At 50.7% G+C, this 22,640-nt stretch overlaps 2 protein-coding genes and 1 long non-coding RNA gene across 7 annotated transcripts in view; 1 reads left to right on the top strand and 2 right to left on the bottom strand.

Annotated features, from left to right (window-relative positions):
* ARHGAP44 (Rho GTPase activating protein 44) overlaps positions 1 to 624 on the top strand; it is a 200,395-nt gene extending 199,771 nt beyond the window's left edge. For all 3 annotated transcript variants that reach the window (XM_036920695.2, XM_036920691.2, XM_036920690.2), the window contains one exon: positions 29 to 624. The gene's annotated coding sequence lies outside the window, so the exon portion shown is untranslated. The remainder of the gene's footprint in view (positions 1 to 28) is intronic.
* Positions 1 to 22,640, bottom strand: part of LOC130683434 (uncharacterized) — a 428,515-nt gene that overhangs the window by 142,400 nt on the left and 263,475 nt on the right. The window lies entirely within an intron of this gene.
* Positions 281 to 22,592, bottom strand: ELAC2 (elaC ribonuclease Z 2). 2 transcript variants are annotated; one of them, XM_036920688.2, is made up of 24 exons: positions 22,296 to 22,592; positions 21,640 to 21,690; positions 21,432 to 21,502; positions 20,635 to 20,699; positions 19,373 to 19,430; positions 18,534 to 18,602; positions 17,001 to 17,108; positions 16,002 to 16,060; positions 13,716 to 13,774; positions 13,556 to 13,628; positions 12,855 to 12,967; positions 11,538 to 11,633; positions 10,499 to 10,637; positions 10,343 to 10,425; positions 8,523 to 8,641; positions 6,697 to 6,793; positions 4,989 to 5,127; positions 4,542 to 4,580; positions 4,305 to 4,414; positions 3,588 to 3,687; positions 3,394 to 3,514; positions 3,151 to 3,229; positions 2,452 to 2,596; positions 281 to 1,890 (listed from the first exon to the last, which is right to left on the bottom strand). In XM_036920688.2, the coding sequence occupies exons 1-24, from the start codon at positions 22,526 to 22,528 to the stop codon at positions 1,654 to 1,656; spliced, it is 2,463 nt and encodes an 820-aa protein (XP_036776583.2). In that variant the 5' UTR covers positions 22,529 to 22,592; the 3' UTR covers positions 281 to 1,653. The 2 variants fall into 2 exon arrangements, with proteins under 2 accessions (XP_036776583.2, XP_057356818.1); XM_057500835.1 differs by having other exon boundaries at positions 17,022 to 17,108.

The following is a 22,640-nucleotide window of genomic DNA, read 5'->3' as shown; positions in this document are numbered from 1 at the left end:
AGCTCCGTAGGTACATGGGGTCCAGGAGCCTGCCCCTTCTTTTCAGAGGTCACAGTGAATAGCAATAAATGTTACCCAAAGCACGTAGGGGAAGCAAGCAGTCCACAGACAGGAGGCCAGCTCTTTCGCCCCGCGGTGTGGTGTGCCCGCTCACCAGCATCAGCGGCCCATTCCTCCTCCCAGAGGCCCATCTGATCTCGGGGAGGAGGGCCAGGGGGCACTGGGGAGCCTAGTCACACATTGGGGTTAAGGGAGCAAGAAGCAGATCCAGTCATGCATGCACGGTCAAACTTTACAATTTTATCCTTTTAACATAGATACGATAAACCTATACAGGATATAATATTTGTACATATGAAATCTCTATATTTGTTTGATTTGAGCCATTCAATCTAAACCAATGTATAGGTGTACAATGAGAAATTTAAATGCTTAGTTATTTTCCCAACAATGTAAAATAACCCTTCTCTGACAGCAGGATTTGCAAACTTTTGATGTTAACAGCTTTGCTCACTTCTTGGCAAGGGCGGTTCAGTACCCAATTTGCCCAGGGGTTGAAAGCTACCTTTAAATACATGTACAAATAGTTGTCAAAAGTAATGTTATTAAAATAGATTTATTATCCCTGAGCGTGGCCCATCTGTTTTAATAAATCTGGGCAGACACAGGAATCGTGTCAGGTGCTAGCTCAGGAGAAAACCTGTGGCCACAGGCAAGCCAGGTAAGTCCTTGGCCTGTATCTCTCTCATCACCTGTTTTTAAAGCTCTTTCTGCATTTTCTTGGGTGGGAAGAACACACGAATAAATACTGGATTCATCTTGGAAAAGTCTCAATAACAAGCCTTGGTGTTGTTAAATCCCCCGAAGAGGAGTTGGGAGCCAGCCTGATGTGACATTTCTCAATACTTGGAAGGGCAGAGGGTCTCATTCTTATTACAGAAGAAGGAACAGATCTATTGTCTCCATTTGCCCCCAAGGAATGGGAAGACCTGTCTCCTGAGCCACTGCACACCCCCAGCCTGGGCACTCCCAGTGTGTGAAGCCACTCCACTGCCGTGCTCGCACTTGACTTCTGTCAAAAAACTAGGCTGTTGGGGGGTGGCAGCTCCCTGGGGACAGGCTCCAAGGACAGGGGTCCCTGCTGTTATCAGCGCTGGCTTCCAGGGCACCCAGGGTCCCTGGCAGCAAGATGCTGCCCAGAATGAAGTACAGCACTCGGGTTCCAAACAGAGTCTTTATTTGTTGTGCCTTTGTAAATACTATTCTTCGACTCTTTGGATACCCAGACCTCACGCAACCCAGTGCCCCCAGGACATGGGTTGCCTCTGGCATGCAGAGGGGATAACTTGGCTGGAGCTGGTTTCCCTAATGACTCCTTTCAAGGTTGGTCTACATAGAATCCAGCTGTCTCTACCCTTTTCCATTCAGCAGCCTCCTGTCCCACAGCTTAGAGGCACCAGTCGCAGGAGACATCCAGCATCCAAGACAGTCCCTGCCCAGGACCCAGAGCCCAAGTCAAGGCTCAGCCTCATGCCTGCCTGCCCCGCAAGGCTCCCTGTGCAGCGGTGCCCTCTGGCCCCCATCAGGCCAGGAGGGCAAACACGGTGGCCGCGGGGAGCCACGAGCCGTCCGAGTTCAGGTTCACTCCAGTCTTCACAGGGCCCTCACCTTCTTGCTCTGTGGGCTCTGGGGCTCGCGGGCGGAGGCCCGTTTCTGCGGGGGCGCCCTGTCCTCAGGGCCTTCCACCTGCTGCGTGGAGAGGAGGGCCGCCCGCACCAGCCGCAGCTCCCGCTTCCCCCTGCGCCCCTCCATCTCCTCGATGTCGCCGGCGAACAGGGCTTTCAGGGGGGCGGTGAGCTTGGGCACCATGGGGAAGTCTGCGAGGCGGACCTGCAAGGCAGGACAGGACAAGGATATGGCTCAGTGGGGAGCTTCCTCACAAACTAGCCAAGCATAGCTGCAAAAAAAGAAAAAAAGGAGAAATAAAAATGCCACAGGACAGGGAAGACCTCCAAAGAAGGGGACAGAGGCTCCCACTCCTGGCTAAGGGCAGCAAAGCTGACGGGCCTTGGGAAAGGGAAGGCTGTCCAGACTGAACGAGGCTTCTCGGAAGCCGACCCTAGCTCATGCCCTCATTCCAGAAGGTCAGAGGGGCCCAAGGCCTGGCCTCACCATCGGGAGAGGAGGGAACACCCCTGGGCCCCACGCCTGTGCGAGGCTCAGGGGATGTGACTGTGGGGACAGACTGGGCCTCAGCGAGCCTCTGGGTCTTTTCCAGCGACTGAGGCTGACGTGTCTGCAAGGCCCTGCGGAGGGTCAGTCCTACCAACAGCCCCAGGCTGTTTGTGTGGGAGGCAGGAGATGCCTCCCCCGGCCGGCGGCCCAGCACCCAACCACCCTGTGTGCTGGGAGTGCGCATCTGACCTGGCCCCCTGCATGCGGGCCACACACCTTCATGTGGTCGAAGGCAATTCCGACTTTCTCATTGAAGTCGGGGCTGAAGAGGGGGATCTTGGCATAGCGCTGACTGAAGTGGTTCAGCATGATGAAGTCCGCGTTCATCTGCATCCCCACCCCGATGGCCTGGGAGGTAGTGCTGCCAAAGAGGAGCACAGTAAGGCTGCAGCCCAGGAGGACAGGACTCCATTAGGCCGGCAGACCAGACCCGACTGCCCAGCACCCAGGCCGGGCTGGCAGGTTTCCTGACACAGCACCTCCCAACGGCCAGGTTCTTCACCTGCTCCATGCTGGCTGTCTGCCTATTAGTGAGGGCATTTGGGGAAGAGCAGAGGCCTTCTTACCTGGGGTGACAAACTCTTTCATCACAGTGGCAGCCCAAGACCCAGTCCCCAGGCCCTCACTTCCCCTGGTGAGTCCCTGATATGGCTTACAGTTTATCCCACTGTTATTTCTTTCTGATTCTCTCAAAAACCCTGCCTCTCCCCTAGAACCTTGCCAAGAGATTTCTACAGAAATGAAGACAGAAGGCCCAGGAGAGAACTTCCTGGGCTCTGGAAGCCCCGGCAGCCCTCTGGTGGGAAGCGGGTTAGCCTATGTCACTGGAGGGCAGTCTTCCTTCAAGGCTGCCCAGATGGTCACCAGCAGGGAGGGCGGAGGGGGCGCTGACGAGGGCTCAGCTGGCTCGGCTACCTGTGGGTCTTTTCCACAGCTTCCTCTTCCAGGCCATCTTCCAAGGTGGCCTCGTGTATTAGGAGGGTGGCATCTTTCCCTAAAGCATAAGCACAGATGCTGGAGTGGGGTCCTGTACCAGGGAAGCATTTGGCCCAGGGTTTCTGGACCCAAACACTCGCTCCCCTGGCCCTGTGGCTTGTCCGCATGTTAGGACGACAGCCAGAGGTTATCAGGTAGCACCCGTCAGCTGCCTCCACTCACCCATCTGGACCAGAGCCTCGCAGGGCATGGTGTCCCCCGAATAGACGACTTTCCAGCCAGACTTGTGAAGCAGCGCGCAGCCGAAGGCATGCTTGCAGTGCCGGACCAGGCAGGTCTGAAACTAAGGAGCAGGCGACGGCCTCTGCAGCCGCACTCCCCGCCTCGCCCTACCACACCAGCAGTACCCCCTTTACCTCTTCCAGTTCACATTTTCCCAAGAGCGAACTAATCAACCTCTCAGTCTTGGAGCTAGAGACCTCAGCTCCTTTCCGAAGGCACTTGGCAGGAATCATACTGAGAGAAAATAAAACATTTTAAAAAACAAACTTTAAGTGACACTCAACTTGACTCAAAATTCAAAAGTCTCTGGCTAGAGAGACCCAAAAACCATTATTATAAAGCAATTTAAAGCAGTTACCAAGCCAGGGAAAGCACAGTCATTAAAGACAGCCAGCCCCAAGCCCCCACTGCCTCCAGAGACCTAAAGGGTGCGTGCTGCCCACGGCTAGGGCAGCCACGGCCCCTCAGGGCACCAGGCCAGACTCCAGGCCTGCCAGGGTGGGGGGCCAACTCCCAACATTCCTCTGCTTGGTAAAGGCAGTCTCTGGGTCAGTCACTATTCGGATGTCTGGCTTGGGAACTTCTGCAGAGGAGTATTAGCAAAAATCTAAAAATTAGAACAGCACTGAAAAGAGAGCTGAGGAGAAATGCGTCAAAGGAAAACAGACATTGAAGAGGGAACCATCTAATGGCTCCTGCCCCTGCATCAAAGCCTTTCTCCCCTGCCCTGCCACCTGCAGTCCAGTCAAGGGAAAGGTTGTGCGGACAAGTTAACAGCCTCCATGTCGGCTTGAGCCTGTGAGGGAGGCAGCGGAGACTCCAGCCCTGTGCTCAGCGCACCGGGCGCTCACCTGATGTGATGTAAAACCGGCTGGCACTGGTTGTGGTACTGCTGGAGCCAGGCCATGAGCTGGGTGGGGGCGACCACCAGCAGAGGGTGAAACGGCTTCCCCAGCGATGCCTGAAACCTCGAAAGCAGAGGCCAATCAGCGACGGGATGTCTCACCAGTCCAGAGAGGCAGGAGGCAGAGCTGCTCACGTGTAGCCCCACGACACTCAATGGCCAAGAACTCAGGGGCCGCACTCACCAAAGCCCGTTCTCTCTGCAGCAGGATGTTCAACAAGCCCTGGGGAAGGAGGCGGCAGGTGAGCCACGCCCCAGTGGGGCCCTCTTCCTTCCCCGGGTTGGGTTCCAGACTCTTTATCTTGCAGGGGCACCCCACCAGTCACCATCCCCCAAGGGGTCCCCTTTGAGCAGGCCATGTGAGGAGGCCAGACTCAACACAAGCTGGGGCAAGGCAAATCCCCCACTGCTGTGTGACAGGGAGGCAGAGAGAAAGACAAGATGCTTTTCTGAGCAGAATGACCACAGTGGGGTTTTGTAAAAGACCAGTGCCTAGTGTGAGAGTGTGAGACAAGAAACCAAGGCTGTGAGCAAGCTGGGGACCGGAGGACAGGAGAGCAGCCGGGCAGCGGGGTGACCGACCAGCACCTGCCCTCCAGGCCGGAGCTCCGAGGACCTGCCCAATACCCACCGTGTGGTGATCCGCATGCAAGTGGGACACAAACACAGCGGCAAGGGTGCCCAGGACCCTGTCCACCTCTTCACCATAGTGACGACACAGCTGCCCGAATGTGCCTTCACCACAGTCCAGCAGCAGGGACTTGTCGGAGCTACAGAGAAGAGTGAGAGACTCACCACGGGCAGGAGCGTCAGCACTTCAGAGGACTTTTATTTCAGAGAGGAGCAGGAAGCAGCCGTGGCACTTTCTGCGCTTTTCCAACACCTGTCTCTTTGAGGAACTTATATGAAAACAAAGGGAGCTGCAGGGACATCCAATATAGAATCATCCACAGAACTGTGAAGATGTCCTTTATAAAGTATAGAGAGCTGCACAAATGCCAGGCACCCAAAGCAGCCCATGGCACGCAAGGGCGAGCACTTCAGCCTAGTGCGCAGCTCAGGTCAGCCTGTGCTGGCGGCACCCACTGTGGATCTACCAGAACCAGCACAAGGCACACAGGAGGCCTGGCTGCCACAGGGCATTCCCCGCTTGGCAGGCAGTTCTGGTTTTCTCAGCTGGGTTCCTGGCGGGCTGCACGGGCTCCTCCAGGGCAGGGGGTCTTGGGCAGGTTCCTCTCAGGGTCTTTGCCCCACCCTGAGCCATGTGACCCACAGACCTTCTACCTTCTGGGAGGGGCTCTGAGGCTGGAAGCAGACCAGTGAAGGCACCCTCAGATCAACTGCAGGGGCCCGAGGGGCCTCTCAGGGATCAGGAGAAGCCCCTTCACCAAGAGTCTCAGCCTTGGGGGGAGGCCAGCCCACAGGTGCCAGTTAGCTGCACTTCCTCAATCATAAGGGACTGAAGGCCCAGATTCATGTATTTCTGATATCAGGGTGCAACTTATAATTGCTGTGTACATTTAATGCTTCCTTGGTGTTTATTAATCACCACTAGAATCTAAGATGACAGAGGATAATTTTTTTTCACTTATTTTTTTATTATTATTTTTATTTTTTTATTAAGGTATTATTGATATTCACTCTTACGAAAGTTTCACATGAAAAAACAATGTGGTTACTACATTCAACCATATTATCAAGTCCCCACCTATAAGACAGAGCATAATTTAAAGCGAACCTGGTACTTGACAGTCTGAGTTCCTTCACGTGCACCTGTCTGCAGAAACACCATGAACATGTCACAGTGGCCTTGATTAATCTCTCTACAGACAAAGGACACCAGGCAAACCCAAGAGAATCAACTAAAAATCACCCAATCAGGCTAAACATAAATGCTCAAACCCAGAAGCTGTTTCCAAGCAGAAGTAACTAGTTAGGGGGAAAATGCAACATAGCAACAAAGACACCCATTCACATTATGGGTCTGCCACTTGCTGGCTGTGGGAACTACAGCCGAGAACCCTCTCTGAACATCAGCTTGCTGATCATAAATGGGTGGTCAGCCACTACTCCATAGGATTCAGGTGGAAACTAAGTTTGAAAAGTTCTTAGCTGGTGCATGGCATACAGTAGCATGAGCTATCAAAAGACACCCTGGGCGAGGGTATGCTTGGTGATTTCAGAAGCATAAACTGGGTGCTTAGGCTCCTCTTCTGGGGCACACTAGCCAAGGTAACAGCCTACAGGGTTTGACACTCTTGGGCTTTCCAATTAGGCTGGTGGGTGGAGCAGGGCTTTGCACAGAAAACTGGCACGTGCCTTCACGAAAGCACTAGTACCTTATGTTGACAAGCGTGGAGCTCACATTCCGAATCTTCATTGGGATGGCAGACCCCGTTCCGAGGAAGACGATCTCCGGGTACTCACTTCTTTTCTCTATGGAAGAACACACATTGGAGTCTACTTCTTCAGGTGAGAACTGAGCTGGTGTTCAGCCATGAGATGAGTTAAGTCCAGCTGCTCAGGAGGGGCTGGCGATCTGAACTGGCAACTGCCCTTATGTGAGAGCCCCTCCTCTGAGGGGTGCCATAGGCTGTTTGTGGGTAAAGGGCTCCTAGGACGAAGAGCAAGGGAACTCCACAGGCCTCTTTCAAGAGAATCACTCTCAGTTTTAAATAACAGAGGGGACTAATTTGTGCTATGAACTATTACCTCAAGGGGCTGGGGTCCCCCTTGCATCCAGCCCTTAGCGCCAGCCCCCACTTCCTGTGTGTGCTCACAACGACCCTGCCTGGTGGGAAACACCCTGCCTTCCAGGGGACAAAACAGGCCCGGAGGGTCAGGCTCCCCAGAGAGAAAAAGACTCAAATCTGGGGAGGCCTGACGATTCTGAAGCCTGGGCCCCTTCTTCGGCCTCACCCAGGCTGACAGGCTCCACGTGCACCTCACAAGTGTGATCTACATGGGTCATTAAGGCACAAACCAGAAATCCAATCACTGCCCTGAGGGCAAGCAGGGATGCCAGGGTCATTCTTCTCTGAACACATGCGGGAAGGCTGGTGCATGAGGACGTGAGGTTTTACCCTTGCCTGGGCTGGCTTCCATGGAGAAAATGAAGTTGGGTGAAAGATCATATTGTAATCAAGTGACTAAGTGGCATCTCAGCCTTCACAGTGTCTCCGTCTGCTCTGCTGCCTTAATCTTTGGATCCAGAAACTTCTGCCCGGCCCTGCATGTAGGCTTGCTCATCATTAAAAGGATTTTGCTCATGACTTAAGATTGATGCAACAAGCCCCTTAATCACCTCCCCCGAGGAGATAAAGAAGTACGTACAGAAAGGACGAATGGATTGTCAGGGACTTACAGGAACATCGTGGCCAGACCCATTGTCAACAAAGTGACTGGAGCCAGCTAACCGAGGACAAGGAGTGTCACCACCCTTCTCGGACCCTTGCTGATGTCTACACATCTGCGGTCAGCCGTTGCCTCCCAACCTCAACCCTCTCCTGCTCCCCCTTCCCTAATATAAAAGAAGCTTGAAGTGAATCCTCAGGTAGGATGGTTCCTTAGGACATTAGTGCTCCATCTTCTTGGCCTGCTGGCTTTCCGAATGAAGTCGCTTCCCTTGCCCCAACACCTTGTATCTTAACTTAGTGGCATGTCATACAGTGAGTGGCACGAGCTTAGATTTAGTAAAAATATGGCTGGACAAAACCCCCAAATCTGCCTCCTATTCCAGTGTTCTCGGTTTTTATCAACAGGTGAAACTGACACTAGAAAACCCAGCTGTAGGAGCAGAGGCACAGTCCCCTGAGCACAGCTCCTGAGGGGCCACTGAAGCCCAGCAAGGTGGGCGCTGTGGCCAAAGTCCTTCAGGGATCCTTATGAGTGAAGCCACGACTAGATTCCAAGGCAGCGAGTCCCACAGGCGTTCCCAGAAGTGCCACCCTCAGCCTGTGCCTTGTAAAAGACGCCTGCGTGCCGTCACCAAGCATTCCAGCTTGATTGGTCTAGAGGGTGCGGCAGGCCCTTGTTTACAGAGTACAGAGGTGGGACTGCATGAAGAAACCTGGTGACTGGCCATGCTGACACTACTTACTGCTAAGAAGGTACCTGCAGGCAGGCAGAGGCCAGGAAAGAGGCCAGCCCAGGGGCTCTAGCTCACCTGCTGGGGCCGGGTCATCATGCACGGTCTTCCGGTACTCCTGCACACTCTCCTGGAAATTGGGGAGCTCCAGGGCCTCGGCTATGAACTCATCAGAATTGCAAGTAGTAACAGAATCCCTGCAGGGAGAAAAGCATCTCAAGTCATCACAGGGGGGTGTGGCCTCAGGCAGATACCGATTTGAATATCCAGAATCAATGCACAGAGACACTCTGCAGACAGTTCTTTCAAATCAAGATCGAAGGCTAAGCCATGAAGATCCTGGCAGCTCTGTTCTGCCTCATGGAAACTTTCTCAGCTGGGTGGGGGTCTCAGAGTGAGTTCTCGATAGATTTAGCTGCTCACCTCTTACAGCTCAAAGCCCGACAGACAACCCTGGCATTACAGACATTTGGGACAGGGTTGGGGGACAGGACTCATGCGGCATCCTGACTTCTACACACTAGACACCACCTTCAGCCCAATTTTAACAACTAAAAATATCTCCAAATGTCACCAAATGTCCCCTGAGAGCTGGAGGAAGTGAGGGGAGGCAAAACTGCCCCAGCTGACAGGCACGGCCCAAGAGCAGTGGCTCTCACACCAACCTACATACGGGATCCCCTGAGAACTGTGGACTGCAGGGCCTGATTTGCTGGCTCTGGGGTGCAGGCTGAGACTGCATTTCTAGCAAGCCCCCAGATAATGCAATGTTCCTGGTCCTGACGACCCTGAGCAGAAGTCCTGGGAGTAGCTACTCTTCAACCTGACTGAGCACCAGAATCCCCTTATGGCAGCTTGGGAAGTGAGCCCCAGGCCTAACTCGCAAGATTCTAGCACAGTAGTCTGGGAACTGTATTTTTCATAGGTACAAGGCGAATTTGGGTATCAGCTGGGTTTGTTGATCACAGCTTTATGGATGACCAGTGCAGACGCTGACAAAAGACAAGAGGCTCTTCACCTGAGCCAGCGTCAGGGCCCAAGCCAGTCTCTCACCAGCCCCACCACAGGGCATCCAGGAACAATCTGGAGCATGGCCTGGGCTAATACAGACACTATGGCAGGGATGGGAAACTCCAAATTCTTCAACATTTGGACCGTAAAAATTACAGAAGTGGGGTAGCAAGCATTTTTCCCATTATAGGTTGGCATGTAAACTGGCAGTCTTGCTGGGTGGTAAGCTAAATTTGTCAAATGCATTAAGAAGTGTTATGCTCTGACCTCGTAATCTCATGTCTAAAAACTACCCTAAACAAACAGAGTTCCACTCAAAAACTTGTAAGACATTTAACATCTCATTACAACAGCAAATTATTGGAAGTGTGTAAAATTAACAAACATCCCTATCAGGAATACCAGTAAAAGTCTGGCTATTGAAGACTACATAATGAAACAGGAAAAGGTTGGCAACAGTTCAGACCATAGCCCCCGACACACATCACTTGATAAGTACATCCCCACAAACTCAAAATCAGAAAACACAAAATGTTAACAATCAGCATCTCTTGTCTCAGGGTGATGGGATTAGGGGTGACTGATTTTCTTCACCGTACAGTTATATTCTATATTGTAAAAAAGGAACACATACCACTGTTATTAATAAAAGTTTTAGAAAAGGAGAATCACAGGCCCCGGTCTTCCCACCTCAATCCCAGCTAAGGCCCAGCCAGGGTTGGTAGGTGAACCTGCACCAGACCAGCCAGGCGCACTGTTTGTTTACATGACATCTGCGGCTCTGCAGTGCTACAGTGGCAGAGCTGAGCAGTCGGGATACAGGCTTCACAGCCCTTCACAAAGACAGCGCTCAACCGCTGACCCTGCCTGGCATGGAATGCACGCACCTTTGCCACTCCCGGCGTGGGCGCAGCTGATACTTGAGCAGACATTCGCCCCGGACGCCAGGCACAGCCGAGGAACCTTCCTCCTGCAAGACAGAAACACACCCTGTGGAGATAAAGAAAAGGCGCAGAGCTGGGCCAACAGGGATGAGACACTACCTGAGGGCGGCAACTGGTAAGCAGGGGGAAGATGTCGGGGTGGATGAGGTTGAGCTGCGTTTGAATCTTGTGGCTGCGGAGGTTGTGAACAGACGTGCAGTTCTCGTTCAGGATCAGGTGCTGGGTGTCAGGCCCAAACCTAGGGTGAGACAGACTACGCTCACAGCGCCTGTTAGGGAGCGCCTCCATCTGCGGGGTGACCCTGGGGATGAGGAGCAGCGGGCAGATGGGGGTGCTCCAAGAGCACCAGTGACCTGTCTAGAAAGAGTGCTACGTGGTGGCCACACACAGCCCTACTCCTGTCCCAGAGCAGTCTCTGTCTCAGCTCAAGTGCCTGTGGGTGTGCTGAACAGAGTACAAGAAACAAGAGAGGTGAAGATGTTCGGGTGCAGACAGGGATGGAGAAGGAATGGAGAGCAAACAAAGCCAGAGAGCAAGAGACTACCAGGGCTGGTGAGGAAGGAGGCGAGGGGACGCCCGGGAAGCAGGAAGGGTGGCGGAAAGGCCACCCAAGTCGCTGTGCGCTCCAGGTTCACCTCAACAGTCCCTTCCAGCTGGTGCTGGCCTTGGCCAATGAAGCCAAGAGAAAGAAGTAAAGCGGCCTCTCTAGGTTCTAAATACTGGTGGACTGCCTGCCTCTGAGGGTTGTTGGGGAGATTAGAGAAAATGAAATGCAGAATATTTAACCTGCTGCCTGCTCTGTGGTGGGTGTTCAATAAACCCAAGCTACTGTTTTATACTGGCAAGTCTCGTTCAGGATACACCCGTGGAACCATCAACCTAAGGCAGCATGTGTTCAGACACGGAGTGTGGGCGCTGGGAGCCAATCACAAACCCAGCCCCACAAGCAGGCCGTGTGCATACTGCGCCACCTAGTGGTGGTACTTCCTCACACGTGTGCCCCAGTGGATGCTCCCAGGACCCAGGGAGGTCAGCAATCCCAGAGAAAGTTCAGGCAGATGTGGAAGTAAGGGTAGGGGGCTCCTCAGAGCAAGGGCAGGAGAGATGGAAAGGTGCCAGGCCTAGCAGAGCTCCCTACCTCTCCATCCATTGCTGGTATCTGCCATCTGCAAGCACGCACTCCGGGGCCATGTGGACCACCAGGGCCACAGGGGCATCGGCCTTTCCTTGGTACCTGGGTGGAAGGAGGGGTGGGGCTTTGCTTTGTAAAATGATACACACTCACGACATGCACAAATGGAGACTGTGCAGCTAGGGAGGGGCACCACGGGGCTCACGGACCCCGGCTGCTCCCAAGGGTGCTCGAGTAGGCAGAGCCCCGGCGCCGACCCAGGAGTCCTCTGCGCACAAGCTGCGGGCTTCCCACTGGCCTGCCTCAGCCTTTCTCAGGCCCACTGCAGGCCAAGGCTCTTCCTGTCCTCTTCTTGTGCGGGGCTCAGCTCAGGCCTGCAAAGCAGGATAAAAGCTCTCCGGCCTCCCACTGCTCCCTATTTCACAGGCATCTCCTCCACAACCTCCCGCACCTCCAGTTCCAGCCTGGCATCTGCCTCCCAGTGGACCTGAGACACACGCGTGGAAGATTAAAATCATCTATAATTCTACCATCTAGAGAGACATGTTGATATTTGCTCAAAAAAATATATACAGTAGCTGTGTTATCCATCCCCACCACACACACCGGAGTTCTTAGGAAGAACTTCTAACACTAGCTTAAAGGAGACGTAGCTGCCCAAAAAGATCTGTTGTGCTAGGCAGAATAAAACAATAGGTGAAAAATGTAGATAAATAAAAATTGGGAACAGGAAAAATATAAACCATTAAGAATGGGAGAAAAATTAAAATACAGACGTGTGGGTCAGAAACTCTAACCAGGATTAAAGCTGAGCTGCAAAACCAGTGAACTGTTTAGAGGACAAGAGAGAACAGCAGAACCCGAGAGCAGGGGTGTGCCCGGGCCGAGATGCCACCTCTCCGCACACACACGACCAAGATTGCCTCATACACTCCAGATCTACCTCATTAGGCTTGACACAGCCAAGTGAAGAAAATTCATCTAGGTACAAATAATCCAAAAACATCTGGGGTGTTAACTGCAGCTCAAGAAAGTTTGAGAATCCATCCTAGACTTAGAACGCTAACTGGCCATTGCTTTCCTGGTCTGCAGTGGTCTCTGGTTTTCAAGATTTTAATTCCACTCGAGGGCTATGTAAACTACAGAGCCCACCAATTACCAGTAGCTTTGTCAATCCTGCCGGTGGGAGCCTGGCCTCGGCATTTCAGAGCCGGGCAATGGGCTTTCTCCGAGACAGCACGCCGCCACGGGTGACAGCAGGTCGGGCCAGATGCCCTGTCGGTGCTGGCCCGGCTTTGGGAACACTTGGACACCCCTCCTTACCTCCTGAAGGCAGCATTCTCACAGATGGGCTGAACAAATCCTTCGTCTGGACATTCTACCACAACAAAAGCAAGCCCAGGATCTGGAGGAGTACAGATCTCTTCAGGAAAAACCTGCAAAAGCATTGGGGTCACAGTGTTCTCCCAGAATCACTGCTCAGCAAACCTCAGGGGCCTTCAGGTCAGTGGCTAACGTTACTTAATCCTAACTGAGCAAGCAGGGGACCCACAAGAGGATCGCCACCCACTCCCTTCCTGCTCTGCTGCAGCCAGCACACAGAGGGCATTTCAAACCTACAGTGGCCAGGACACCAGGTGTGCCATTCAAGATTCTCTTGGGTCTGTGGCCACTGTTCCTAACATCCTCAGAGCTAGAGGATACATTTGGTAAAGAACATGTTGGCATTCCTTTGGGCCATGCAAACCTAAGTCCACCTTATAGGTTGTTTTGGACACTGTTCTGAGCTCAAGTGCAAGGGAAAGCGTCCATCCCATCAGGAAGGCCTCCAGATCCTAAATAGACAACCCACGGAAATACCCTAAAGCAGACAGCATTGACATGCAGGGCAAGTGTAGACAAGAGACCCCATTTTATTGCTTAGCCAAGCGATGGCCATCTAAGCTCTCTACTGCTCCCCAAGTGGCAGCTGCTGGGCTGGAACAAGGCCCTGCCTGAAACATCACAGAAATGCAGTGTCTCACCTCTCGACCCTCATACGTGATGCTTTTCCCGTCCTTGACAGCAGCAATGATGGGAGCAATGGCAGCTGTCCCACTGAAATGAAGAGGCAAGCCCTGTGTAAGATGCGGAGCTTAGGAACAAAGGCACGCCGGGGAGGCTCAACAGCGGGCCGGAACTCACACTGGTAGGCCCAGCTCCTTTGCTTTGAGCACCAAGAAGTTTCCTTTCTTCAAGTGAAGCTGCAGCAAAGAGAATGTAAATGTAACTTCAGTGACAAAAAAAAAAAGCGGATTTTAAGCTCTTTTCTTCCAAGTGCCTCTTTCTGGTTTTACTTGTTAGTTAATGTTAGTTTCTTACAAGACTTTAAAATGCAAGTTAGGTCATCGCTTGAGGTGAAGTATACTATATTCTGAAGAAGTCAGTTAGCCTGAAATGCTTTAGTACTAAAAGCGGAATGACTTAAAAGTGGGCTTTATTTCCCAGTATTTAACTTGTTATAAACTTAATAAAATGTAATCCACTTCCCTATCAAATAAAAATACCCTTTATCCTTGAGGAGAAACGCTATCCTGCTTTATCATCAGGCCCTCGTCAATCAATAGCTAAAGGAATGTCACCAGCACCTTGTCCAACGAAATGATCCTGCAAATCCCCGTGTAACACAATATCGCGGTGACAGTGACAGAGTGGCAACAGTAAGGATGGTTTGCTGCATTTTCCACAGATTCAGTAGTATACTGTTCCTACTTCTATTCTGGGGAAAAGTTATAATGAAAAATTCCCAATATGTTAGAAGGTTAAACAACAATCCTATCACAAAACCCCAAAATCATCATTCTGTACTTAAAAACTTCCGTACAAACCTTTCTGGGATTTACACATTTCATATATAATAATGGGAAAAGGTCAGAAATGGCATAGAATGTTAATAACTCTTTGAGTGTTGAATTACATTTGGTTTTTCCTCTCATTTTCTTTTCTGAGATCTTTGGAAGGAAGTTACTCTTAGTCTTCCTATTTGGATCCTGAAGTCTTAGTAGGATCCAATTTGGATCCTGAAGTCTTAGTAGGATGCTAGAATGTTCTCCTAGGATCACAACTCAAGGGTGTGACATGACAAAGATGACAAAGCTCAGATGGCATCTTTAGATAATGATATTAGCAAATACTGCTGTGACCAAACATTCCTCCACAGACCCATGGACACCACGTGTTTCTAATGTTTAAAAACAATTGCAGGCCTCAGGCAGGCAAATCCCACTCCTACACTACAAGCTGATGGAGAAAACTGGGGGCACTTGCTCCTTCCTGCCTGAGGAATCCCCTCACTCCCTCACAGGCACAGCCCACTGTCTTGGGCACCCTAGAGCTTGAACTAGCTCAGCTCTGCTGCCCTTCACACCCTGAGCCGATAAGCAGCACATTAATTAGAAGAGGGAAAAGGGGCTACAGGCTGACCCAGAGCGGCAGCAGACAGCAAGGGAGGGGGCAGAAAAGCCAGGGCAGCTGCCCGCAGGTACTTAGTGTCAGAGACTGCAGATCCCAGGAATGGCTGCCAGGGAACAGCACAGCTGCCAGGGCTCAGAGGGCGCCCCTATCACATGAACACATTTCTTCATGCTCAGTGTAATACGCTTAGGAAGGCAGGAAGGCTCTAATACAATTTAAAGATGACCAAGTAAATTACTTTAAAAACAACTATTTTTCTGCCTAAAACCTCAGAAACATATAAGCCTATATTACTTTTAATAGCTGCATGAAAATTACTATTAAAATCATTGGCAAAATTACATTGATGATCTTTTAACTTATAACTGGTACACTACTGACCTTTCATAATTGTTTTCACTTGTTAGAATTTGGATGAAATGTACAAATGGATTTAAAAATCAATATCTAAAAGAAAACAAAGAAACGAAGTCCACAAAAAGACAAAGTATAGTCTTATCACAGATTAGACAAAAGTGTCTGTTGCAAATTATACAATTTTAATTCAAAGTCCTACTTAAAATAGGCCATTAGTCAGATCTTTAAAATATGTCTTATTATAATAAAATTTTTGCAGAATCTGACCAACTGTAGATTTGCAGATTTAGGTCTGTGAATGCTACCCAGTATTAAATTAGGCTGATGTTAACTATAGTAAAGTGAAGGAAACTAAAACAGAGTTGAAGAAGTCTGGATAAAAGGCCTGCCTCACCTGAAGGAAAACAAACTAAGTTGCTTTTATTTCTGAAGTGCAAGAGGACCCATCAAAGCCAGATACACAGGAACACATGGGTAGGCTGACTGTCACTGGAAGAGGGTTTGAAAGTATGTAAGAGTATAGATGGCAAGCTGAGAAACAGGGTGTCTGTTTCTTCTAGACACAGGTGACTAGGAGCTACCACCTCCGAATTAATGGACAAGTCCTGAGCAAGGATCACATGCACACGCTCACTTAAAGCCCACCAGAAAGGCACTCACCTTACAGACGAAAGCTACAACCAGCGAGGGGTCCCTGCCACCCGGTTTCTGGGAAACACCTGAAGAAAACAAACCTGATTATAACAAGGTAAATGTGAAGGTTTACAGGCTCACAGACTGATGATCATCTGATACCCTATTTGACACAAAATTAAACACAGTCATTCCAATACAGAGGCTGAAGAAAACACTGGTATTTTTTCTCAAGCAGACCTTTCCTTTTCCCTACTCCTGTTGAGATTTTAGTAAACAAATAATGCAGAACTCCAACCAGAAAAACTTTAAAATGGTAAGTGAAATGTTTAAAAAATGACACATTTTACCTAGAAGTGGAGAGGAGAGACAAGCTCAGGTGTAATATGCTTTACAAACAAGTACAAGAATATGTGAAATAACACAAAGGCCACGAGGCCTGTAGGGAACATGGTGACATCTATGAAAGGACAGCATACAGGGTGGCTCTTTCTCTGTTATGAGCACAGCCTCAGATCACAAAGAGGCACTTATCAGGCTATGCCCAACGCTGGACAACAGAATCCTGAAGCGGTCCATTTCTTTGCTACATCTAATGTTAGAGCTTTAGTTCAGTTTCCCAGAAAGTTGTTGTTCTGAAGAAAAAGGTGCAGATCCACTCACTGGCATGAGTGTTCCTTCAGCTTGGCAGTTATAGATTCTGCACTCATGAAAAGTTAACCTGTATTACTGAAAAGCATGAACACCTCTGTATGAATCCCGTCACTAGGCCCCGCCCTGCTCTGGGACACGGAACACAAAGCCTGGGCCCACCCAGGGCTGCCAGCTGGCCCTGAAATCACCATGTGGCCGCCTTCCTGGGGCCCCTTCTTGCCCTCCCACAGGCCAAGTCCTAACGAACAGCAAGTACCCACTGTCCCGCACAGCCTTCTGATGGTAACGATTCTAATTTAGAGTATCAAGAGGCAACAGATTAAGAAAACAGAAATCTCTTGGCAGAGCACTGGTTTGTGTAAACAGGATTACCAGCTGGAAGGTGCTGCTCACTTTCAGTTGATTGTGAGGCTGGAGACTGCCCCGGACTGAACCCTTCAGGACTCTGTGATGGCTGGTGCGCTTCACACCTCTGTTCACCTGGTTGTTATGGGAAACAGTCAAATGACACACCACGGAAGGTGAGCCCATGGCCAGAGCCGGATGTCCACCCGTGGGAATGCCAGAATGCCCCTGAAGTCCGCAGGTCTTCTCCTGTTGGTAAGTGACTAGTTACCCCCACCCCCCCGGGCCCCTGGGCCACATCTGCATGTTACTCATCTTTATGGTTCTGCTCAGCTCAGAGTGTTGAGTATAGAAGGAACTCAACCGGGTTTGTTGACTGAAAAGCATGCAGGTAGTGCGCGGAATCATGCACTACCATCAGTCTCATTAACAGATCCAGGCCTGAAGGTGACCCACCCCATCTCTAAGAGGAGCCTGAGTTTGCAGTCAGTTCAGTCTCAAGGTCAAGGGGAAAAAAATCATGGCTCTAAGAAGCTGACACACAGCCGCTGGCCTCAAAGAAGCCTGCCCACCCTCTGTGCCCGCTGAGTGCAGGGAAAGCATGTCCAGCAGGCTGAGCAGTGCTGCATGCACCAATACATGGAGACGGACTCGTGTGTGCTAGGGAGTGGGGACAGGGCACGGGGAAGGAACAACAGAGGGACACAAATCAGGCTGGGGGTGGCAGTGGGGGTCAGGAAAGGGAAGACACCCGACCAGGCGTGAGCCACACCCGAGCAACTGCGGGGAGTCTAGGTCTCCTCCGCCTGCGAGCGCTGTGCTGTTACTGGAGCCACTCCCCTCACCTCCCTCCTTCTGCCTGGGTCAGCGTAAGCCTCATCTCCCAGTCAAGACCCAGACTTCTCCAGCCTTTCATGGGACTCTCGTCACTATCCCTTCAGTACTTGGCAAGCATCAGACCAGTCACACCACCAAGGAAATGCCCCTATGGACTTGGATTCTGCTCTTAGTTTGTACTCCTGTCCTGGAGTATGTCAGTCAGCACTCAAGGATTCCGCTGACGTGACAGGGCCTGACACACAGGCTGTCTCTAAGTCCAAACCATGTCCTCTGGCCCTGGGCTGTGTGCAGGTTCACGGGATCTTCTGACCCCCTAACATGTCTATTAAGTTGCTGTTACCAGTATTTATAAAAAAATGTCTATCGGTGCAACCTCTCCAGAATCCTTTCATTAAAGGAGGGTTCTTACATCTGTGGCAAATAAACCCCAAACAATAATGGTGTAAATCTGAGAACAATCTGTTTTCTGATAATGCTTGATTATGTGCTATTCCAAAGTGTAGTCCCCATCACTGTACATGAGTTAAACCTGTCTGTCCCTAGGATATAAGCTCTTTAAGGGCAGGAACCTTATCTTAATTCCTCAGCTTAATTTCCTATTCATGCTCAGAGCACAAAACCAAGTCCACAAAGCCAGTATTCAGGAAGTATCTGCCATTTACACTGTCTTTACCAAGCCCTATGTCCCCTCGCCCTGGGAAATACAGCTTCCATGCTCACTGTGTATAGGGATCTGGAAAACCGTCATGGTCTCATCCTTGTACTCGGGTGCAGAGTGGGGCCGCACAGCTATGTGAGAAAGAGTGACAGAAAGGGGCTGCGTCAGTAAAGATGTGGGTGAAAATTAGCTTTCCTGATTAGCAGCCACAAACAACTGAAACTGCCTTGGAATTCTGGTGGGGATCTACACGAAAACGAGAATTTCTGGGTAAATTAAAGTTTCTAGGAAAGACACAAAAATGTATTTTCATCAGCCATCAATACTTAACTACAGCCAAATGGAAAAACATATTATGATCACTAGTGACCATCCATTAAAAAAATAAAGCAATACTTAAATTTGAGGCACAAGTTAACACAAAGCCTGTGAGGCCAGAGACTCTATCATCACAACTGTAAGAGCTGGCATACGATTTGAGAGAGAATATCAGTGTTTCTACAGAAGAGCACTAATAAGCCAGAGATGCACACTGCCTCCAGGACAGGGCCCTGCCGGCACCCTGTTAGGCCTGTCCCTGTGCAGAGGCCACTTGCCTCCCGGCACAGCCAGGGCTGATGCTCAGTGTGAAAGGATGGTGACAAAACCTGTCATTTCCTCTGCTCACACCCCCTCTTCCTACTGCAAAAATTCAAGGCAGTTCAGTGCTGAGAACCACGTCCAGCCTATACGCTGGAGGGGGTGGGGAGTGGGGATAGGAAGCAGGGACATAGAAAGGGCAACAGGCAATATTTTAAAAATTCCTCTAATGTTGATGAAGCATTCTGTTTTTTGTTGTGGATTCTAATTTGAGAGATTGGGGCATTACAAGAAAGAAATGGCAGATGAGTCAGTCACCTACCCAGGTCTATTCCTTTCAATGGCCCAGAAAATATTTTGATAGCTTCTAGGTATTTTTCCTACAAAAGAAAAAGTGAGCAGTTATGGCTGTGCAGATGCAGAACACAACAACATATCAAGTACGTAAGAGGTCATGACAGGTATTAACATCAACTTGAATATTCTAAACTGCCTTTATACAAGTATCTACTGAGTATCCATGCATGTTATACGCCAAGAATTTATCAGAGAGGAGATGGTGTGCTTGCCCTCAGAAATTCAGAATCCAGGGGAGGAGGTAGAAAGGAAGTAAGTGGTAACACAAACCATGTGATAGCCGTGCCCTGCAAGGAACGTGAAAAATGCAGGGCTCTGGGATACAGCTCATCAGGAGGTTCAGACAGGTACAGGCGGGGTGAGGTGGTAGAGGGAACTCCTGCAGCCCTGACACGGGGAGGTGCTTCAGGGAAGAGTGAAGGTCCAGCCCAGGCAGTGCAGCTCGGTGACTGGGATACAGATGCAGGCGTGGGCCAGGGCCAAGGCCTTCTGAATGTGTAGGCCATGTTTGAGATGTTTGCAGTCTATTGCAATGGAGACCCCTGGAAAGTTCTGGGATGTGAGACACCTACACTTATACCTTAAAGAGATCCCTCTGGCTGCTGTGTGGCAGGTGGATTACAGGGAAGCAAGAACAGATGTGGGCAAGATCACAATAGAGAGATATAATGAAGGTCTCAATAGGTGGAGACAAATGGATGAATCTGAGGCATTATTTTAGAGACAGGATTAACAGAACTAGGTGACTGGCTGCTTTTCACCTTAAGAACCGGGAAATGAACTTTTAGATGCAAGTCTTAACAATATGCATACAACTTCTCATCAAGGTAATAAGCTGGTTCAGAAGGTATGATGATGTCTGAAATTTAATTAATAGATAAGAATAAAAGCTAATATTTATTGTGTGCCTCCTTAACACAAAACATCTAATAAAGTTATTCTGTGCTTTACATGTGTGAACTCATTTAATCCTTGACAACTCTATGAAACCTTAAAGCCACTGTACAGATGAAGAAACTGAGGCTTCAAGAGGAAAAGTAACTTGTTCAGCGACATAGAGTTAATAAGGTTTAGACTCAGGTCTCTTTTAACTTGGAAGGGGAAGCATGTACTCCACTATTAGTTTTCTCTCAAGGTCAGAGGACTGATTTGCAAAAATGGAAATTCTTGTTGCAAACATTAAAAAAGCAGAGGTTCTCTTTGAAAGCCGAGTCAGGAGAGACTCACCAGTTGTGGAGGTCCAGAAAGTACACACTTTGGAAGCCCAGTTTCCTTTAAGGTAAGAATCATTCCTAAAGGGACAAATAAAACCAGATCTCTCATCACCATAATCTGCAGTCACTACTCGGAAGAGCACGCCTTACTTACCCAGCTATTCACCTGTTTGTCTGCTTTCCAGTTTCTAAACAGGTATCAGGGACCAAGCACAGAGCAGAGCCAATGCTAACCAGAGGTCTAAGGGACAAGAAATATCCCTCCAAGGCTGCTTGATGGGCAGGGCTGAGACTAGGCTGAGGCGGTAATATACACCAAGTGAAGGGATGGCCTTAAACACTGCACCTGAGGCACCGCTCCTGCCTTAATCTAGTCTGGACTCTGAGAATGGGACTGGCTCAGCACTCTACTTCTTCCCACCCACGTCACAAAGCTTACAGCATCAGGCAGCAACAGTCCTCACGCTCCTAAATGCATGATCTGGAGAGCATCTGTGTATGGCTGCCGATGTTCTCAATGATACCATTGAGTAGTCACCACCACTACACCCTCCAGTTTACTGTCACATGTCTCCTGTCCACTAACTCAATAAAACAAGTGGATGGTAACACTTGAAGGCACTATCCGTGTCAACATCTACTCTCCTGGGTCACAGCTGTGGATGTTCTAAGCTGCAGCTGACTGGGCTAGCATACAAAGAATTCCAGCTCCCCTAGACTTGGAGGATGGGCAAAAAAAAAAAAAAAAGGACAAGGCAAGTTAAAACCCCAGAGACTTAGCTGCAGCCTCTGCCCTCAGAACAGACTTACCACACAGCCCCCCAACATTACACCAGTGCATTCGGGTCAGGAATATGTTATCCAAACGAGCCACTTTCAGCCTAAGAAAGAGAAAACATTTCAGCAGGACAAAAGGGATTGACCAGGGACCTTTTCTTCTGCTATAAAAGTTTTGCCTCTCATCTCAGCTTTCAAACCCCATAATCATCCCCACCTCGAGAGAAAATGGTTGACTCACTTGTGCTCCTGCATGAGTCGCTGGACGCCTTCTCCACAGTTGAATAGGTACCTACAGGACAAACATCACACGAGATACTCAGAAGAGGTTACTCCATAAAATATTTGACACCCTTTGGATGCTTTACTGTACACTCTGGGGACAAAAGCAACCAAAATCCATGCTGCACTACAGGGTATTTCTACTGCCAGGCCGCTAAATTCTGACCCTTAGCACGGCAGAGGGACGACTGGGAGCCTGTGTAGGCTGCTGCTGGGGACGAAGGGTCCTTCCCCCATACCTCCTCACCAGACCTGTCTGCCCGCACACAAAAACCTTCAGGCCGTCTTAGGGTGCGCGGGACTGGGCGCGGCTCGGAGAGTGCCAAGAGGGAACTCGGGGCTCAAGGACTGGAAAGAGGACGCTCATACCCAAGCCTGAAGTTCTTCAAAGACTCCCGGAAACTACGGACGTAGGAGTAAGGAATATAAGCTCTCCCACCCACCAAAAGACCAAGATCGGCTGCGATAGTGAAATCCCACGTGTGTAAAGGGGTAACCGCAGCCCCGAGGGAAGCCGCGGGGCTCCGGAGCGCGCAGCTCAGAGGGCGGGGCGGGACGGGGCTCGGCCAGGAGCGCCGCGGGGGCCGGGTCGGACCCCGGGCGCGGCGAACTGACCGGTTGTACTCGGAAAAGACATAGACCGCTGCGCCCGCGTCCCGGCCGCCGGCCGCCACCACCTGCAGGTACACGGTGTTCGGGCCCCCGGGGTCCCACGAAGGGCCGCGCTTCTCCCGCGTGCGCAGGTGCCGCAGCGGGTCCTTGGGCGGCCGCTGGCGGCGGGCGGGTGTCTGCGACATGCTGCGCCCCGCCGCAGACCGCAGCAGCAGCAGCGAGCGGAGAGCCCACATGCACCAGCCTCCAGCCCCGCGGCGAACGCAGCCGGTCACAGTCCCCGAACCACTCGCCCCACCCCTCCGCCGCATGGCCGACTCAGCCAATCAGCGCGCCGCGAGCCGGGCT

Source organism: Manis pentadactyla, chromosome 4 (assembly GCF_030020395.1).
Source record: "Manis pentadactyla isolate mManPen7 chromosome 4, mManPen7.hap1, whole genome shotgun sequence".
NCBI lineage: Eukaryota > Metazoa > Chordata > Mammalia > Pholidota > Manidae > Manis > Manis pentadactyla.
This window is presented reverse-complemented; position numbering and strand designations above follow the sequence as displayed.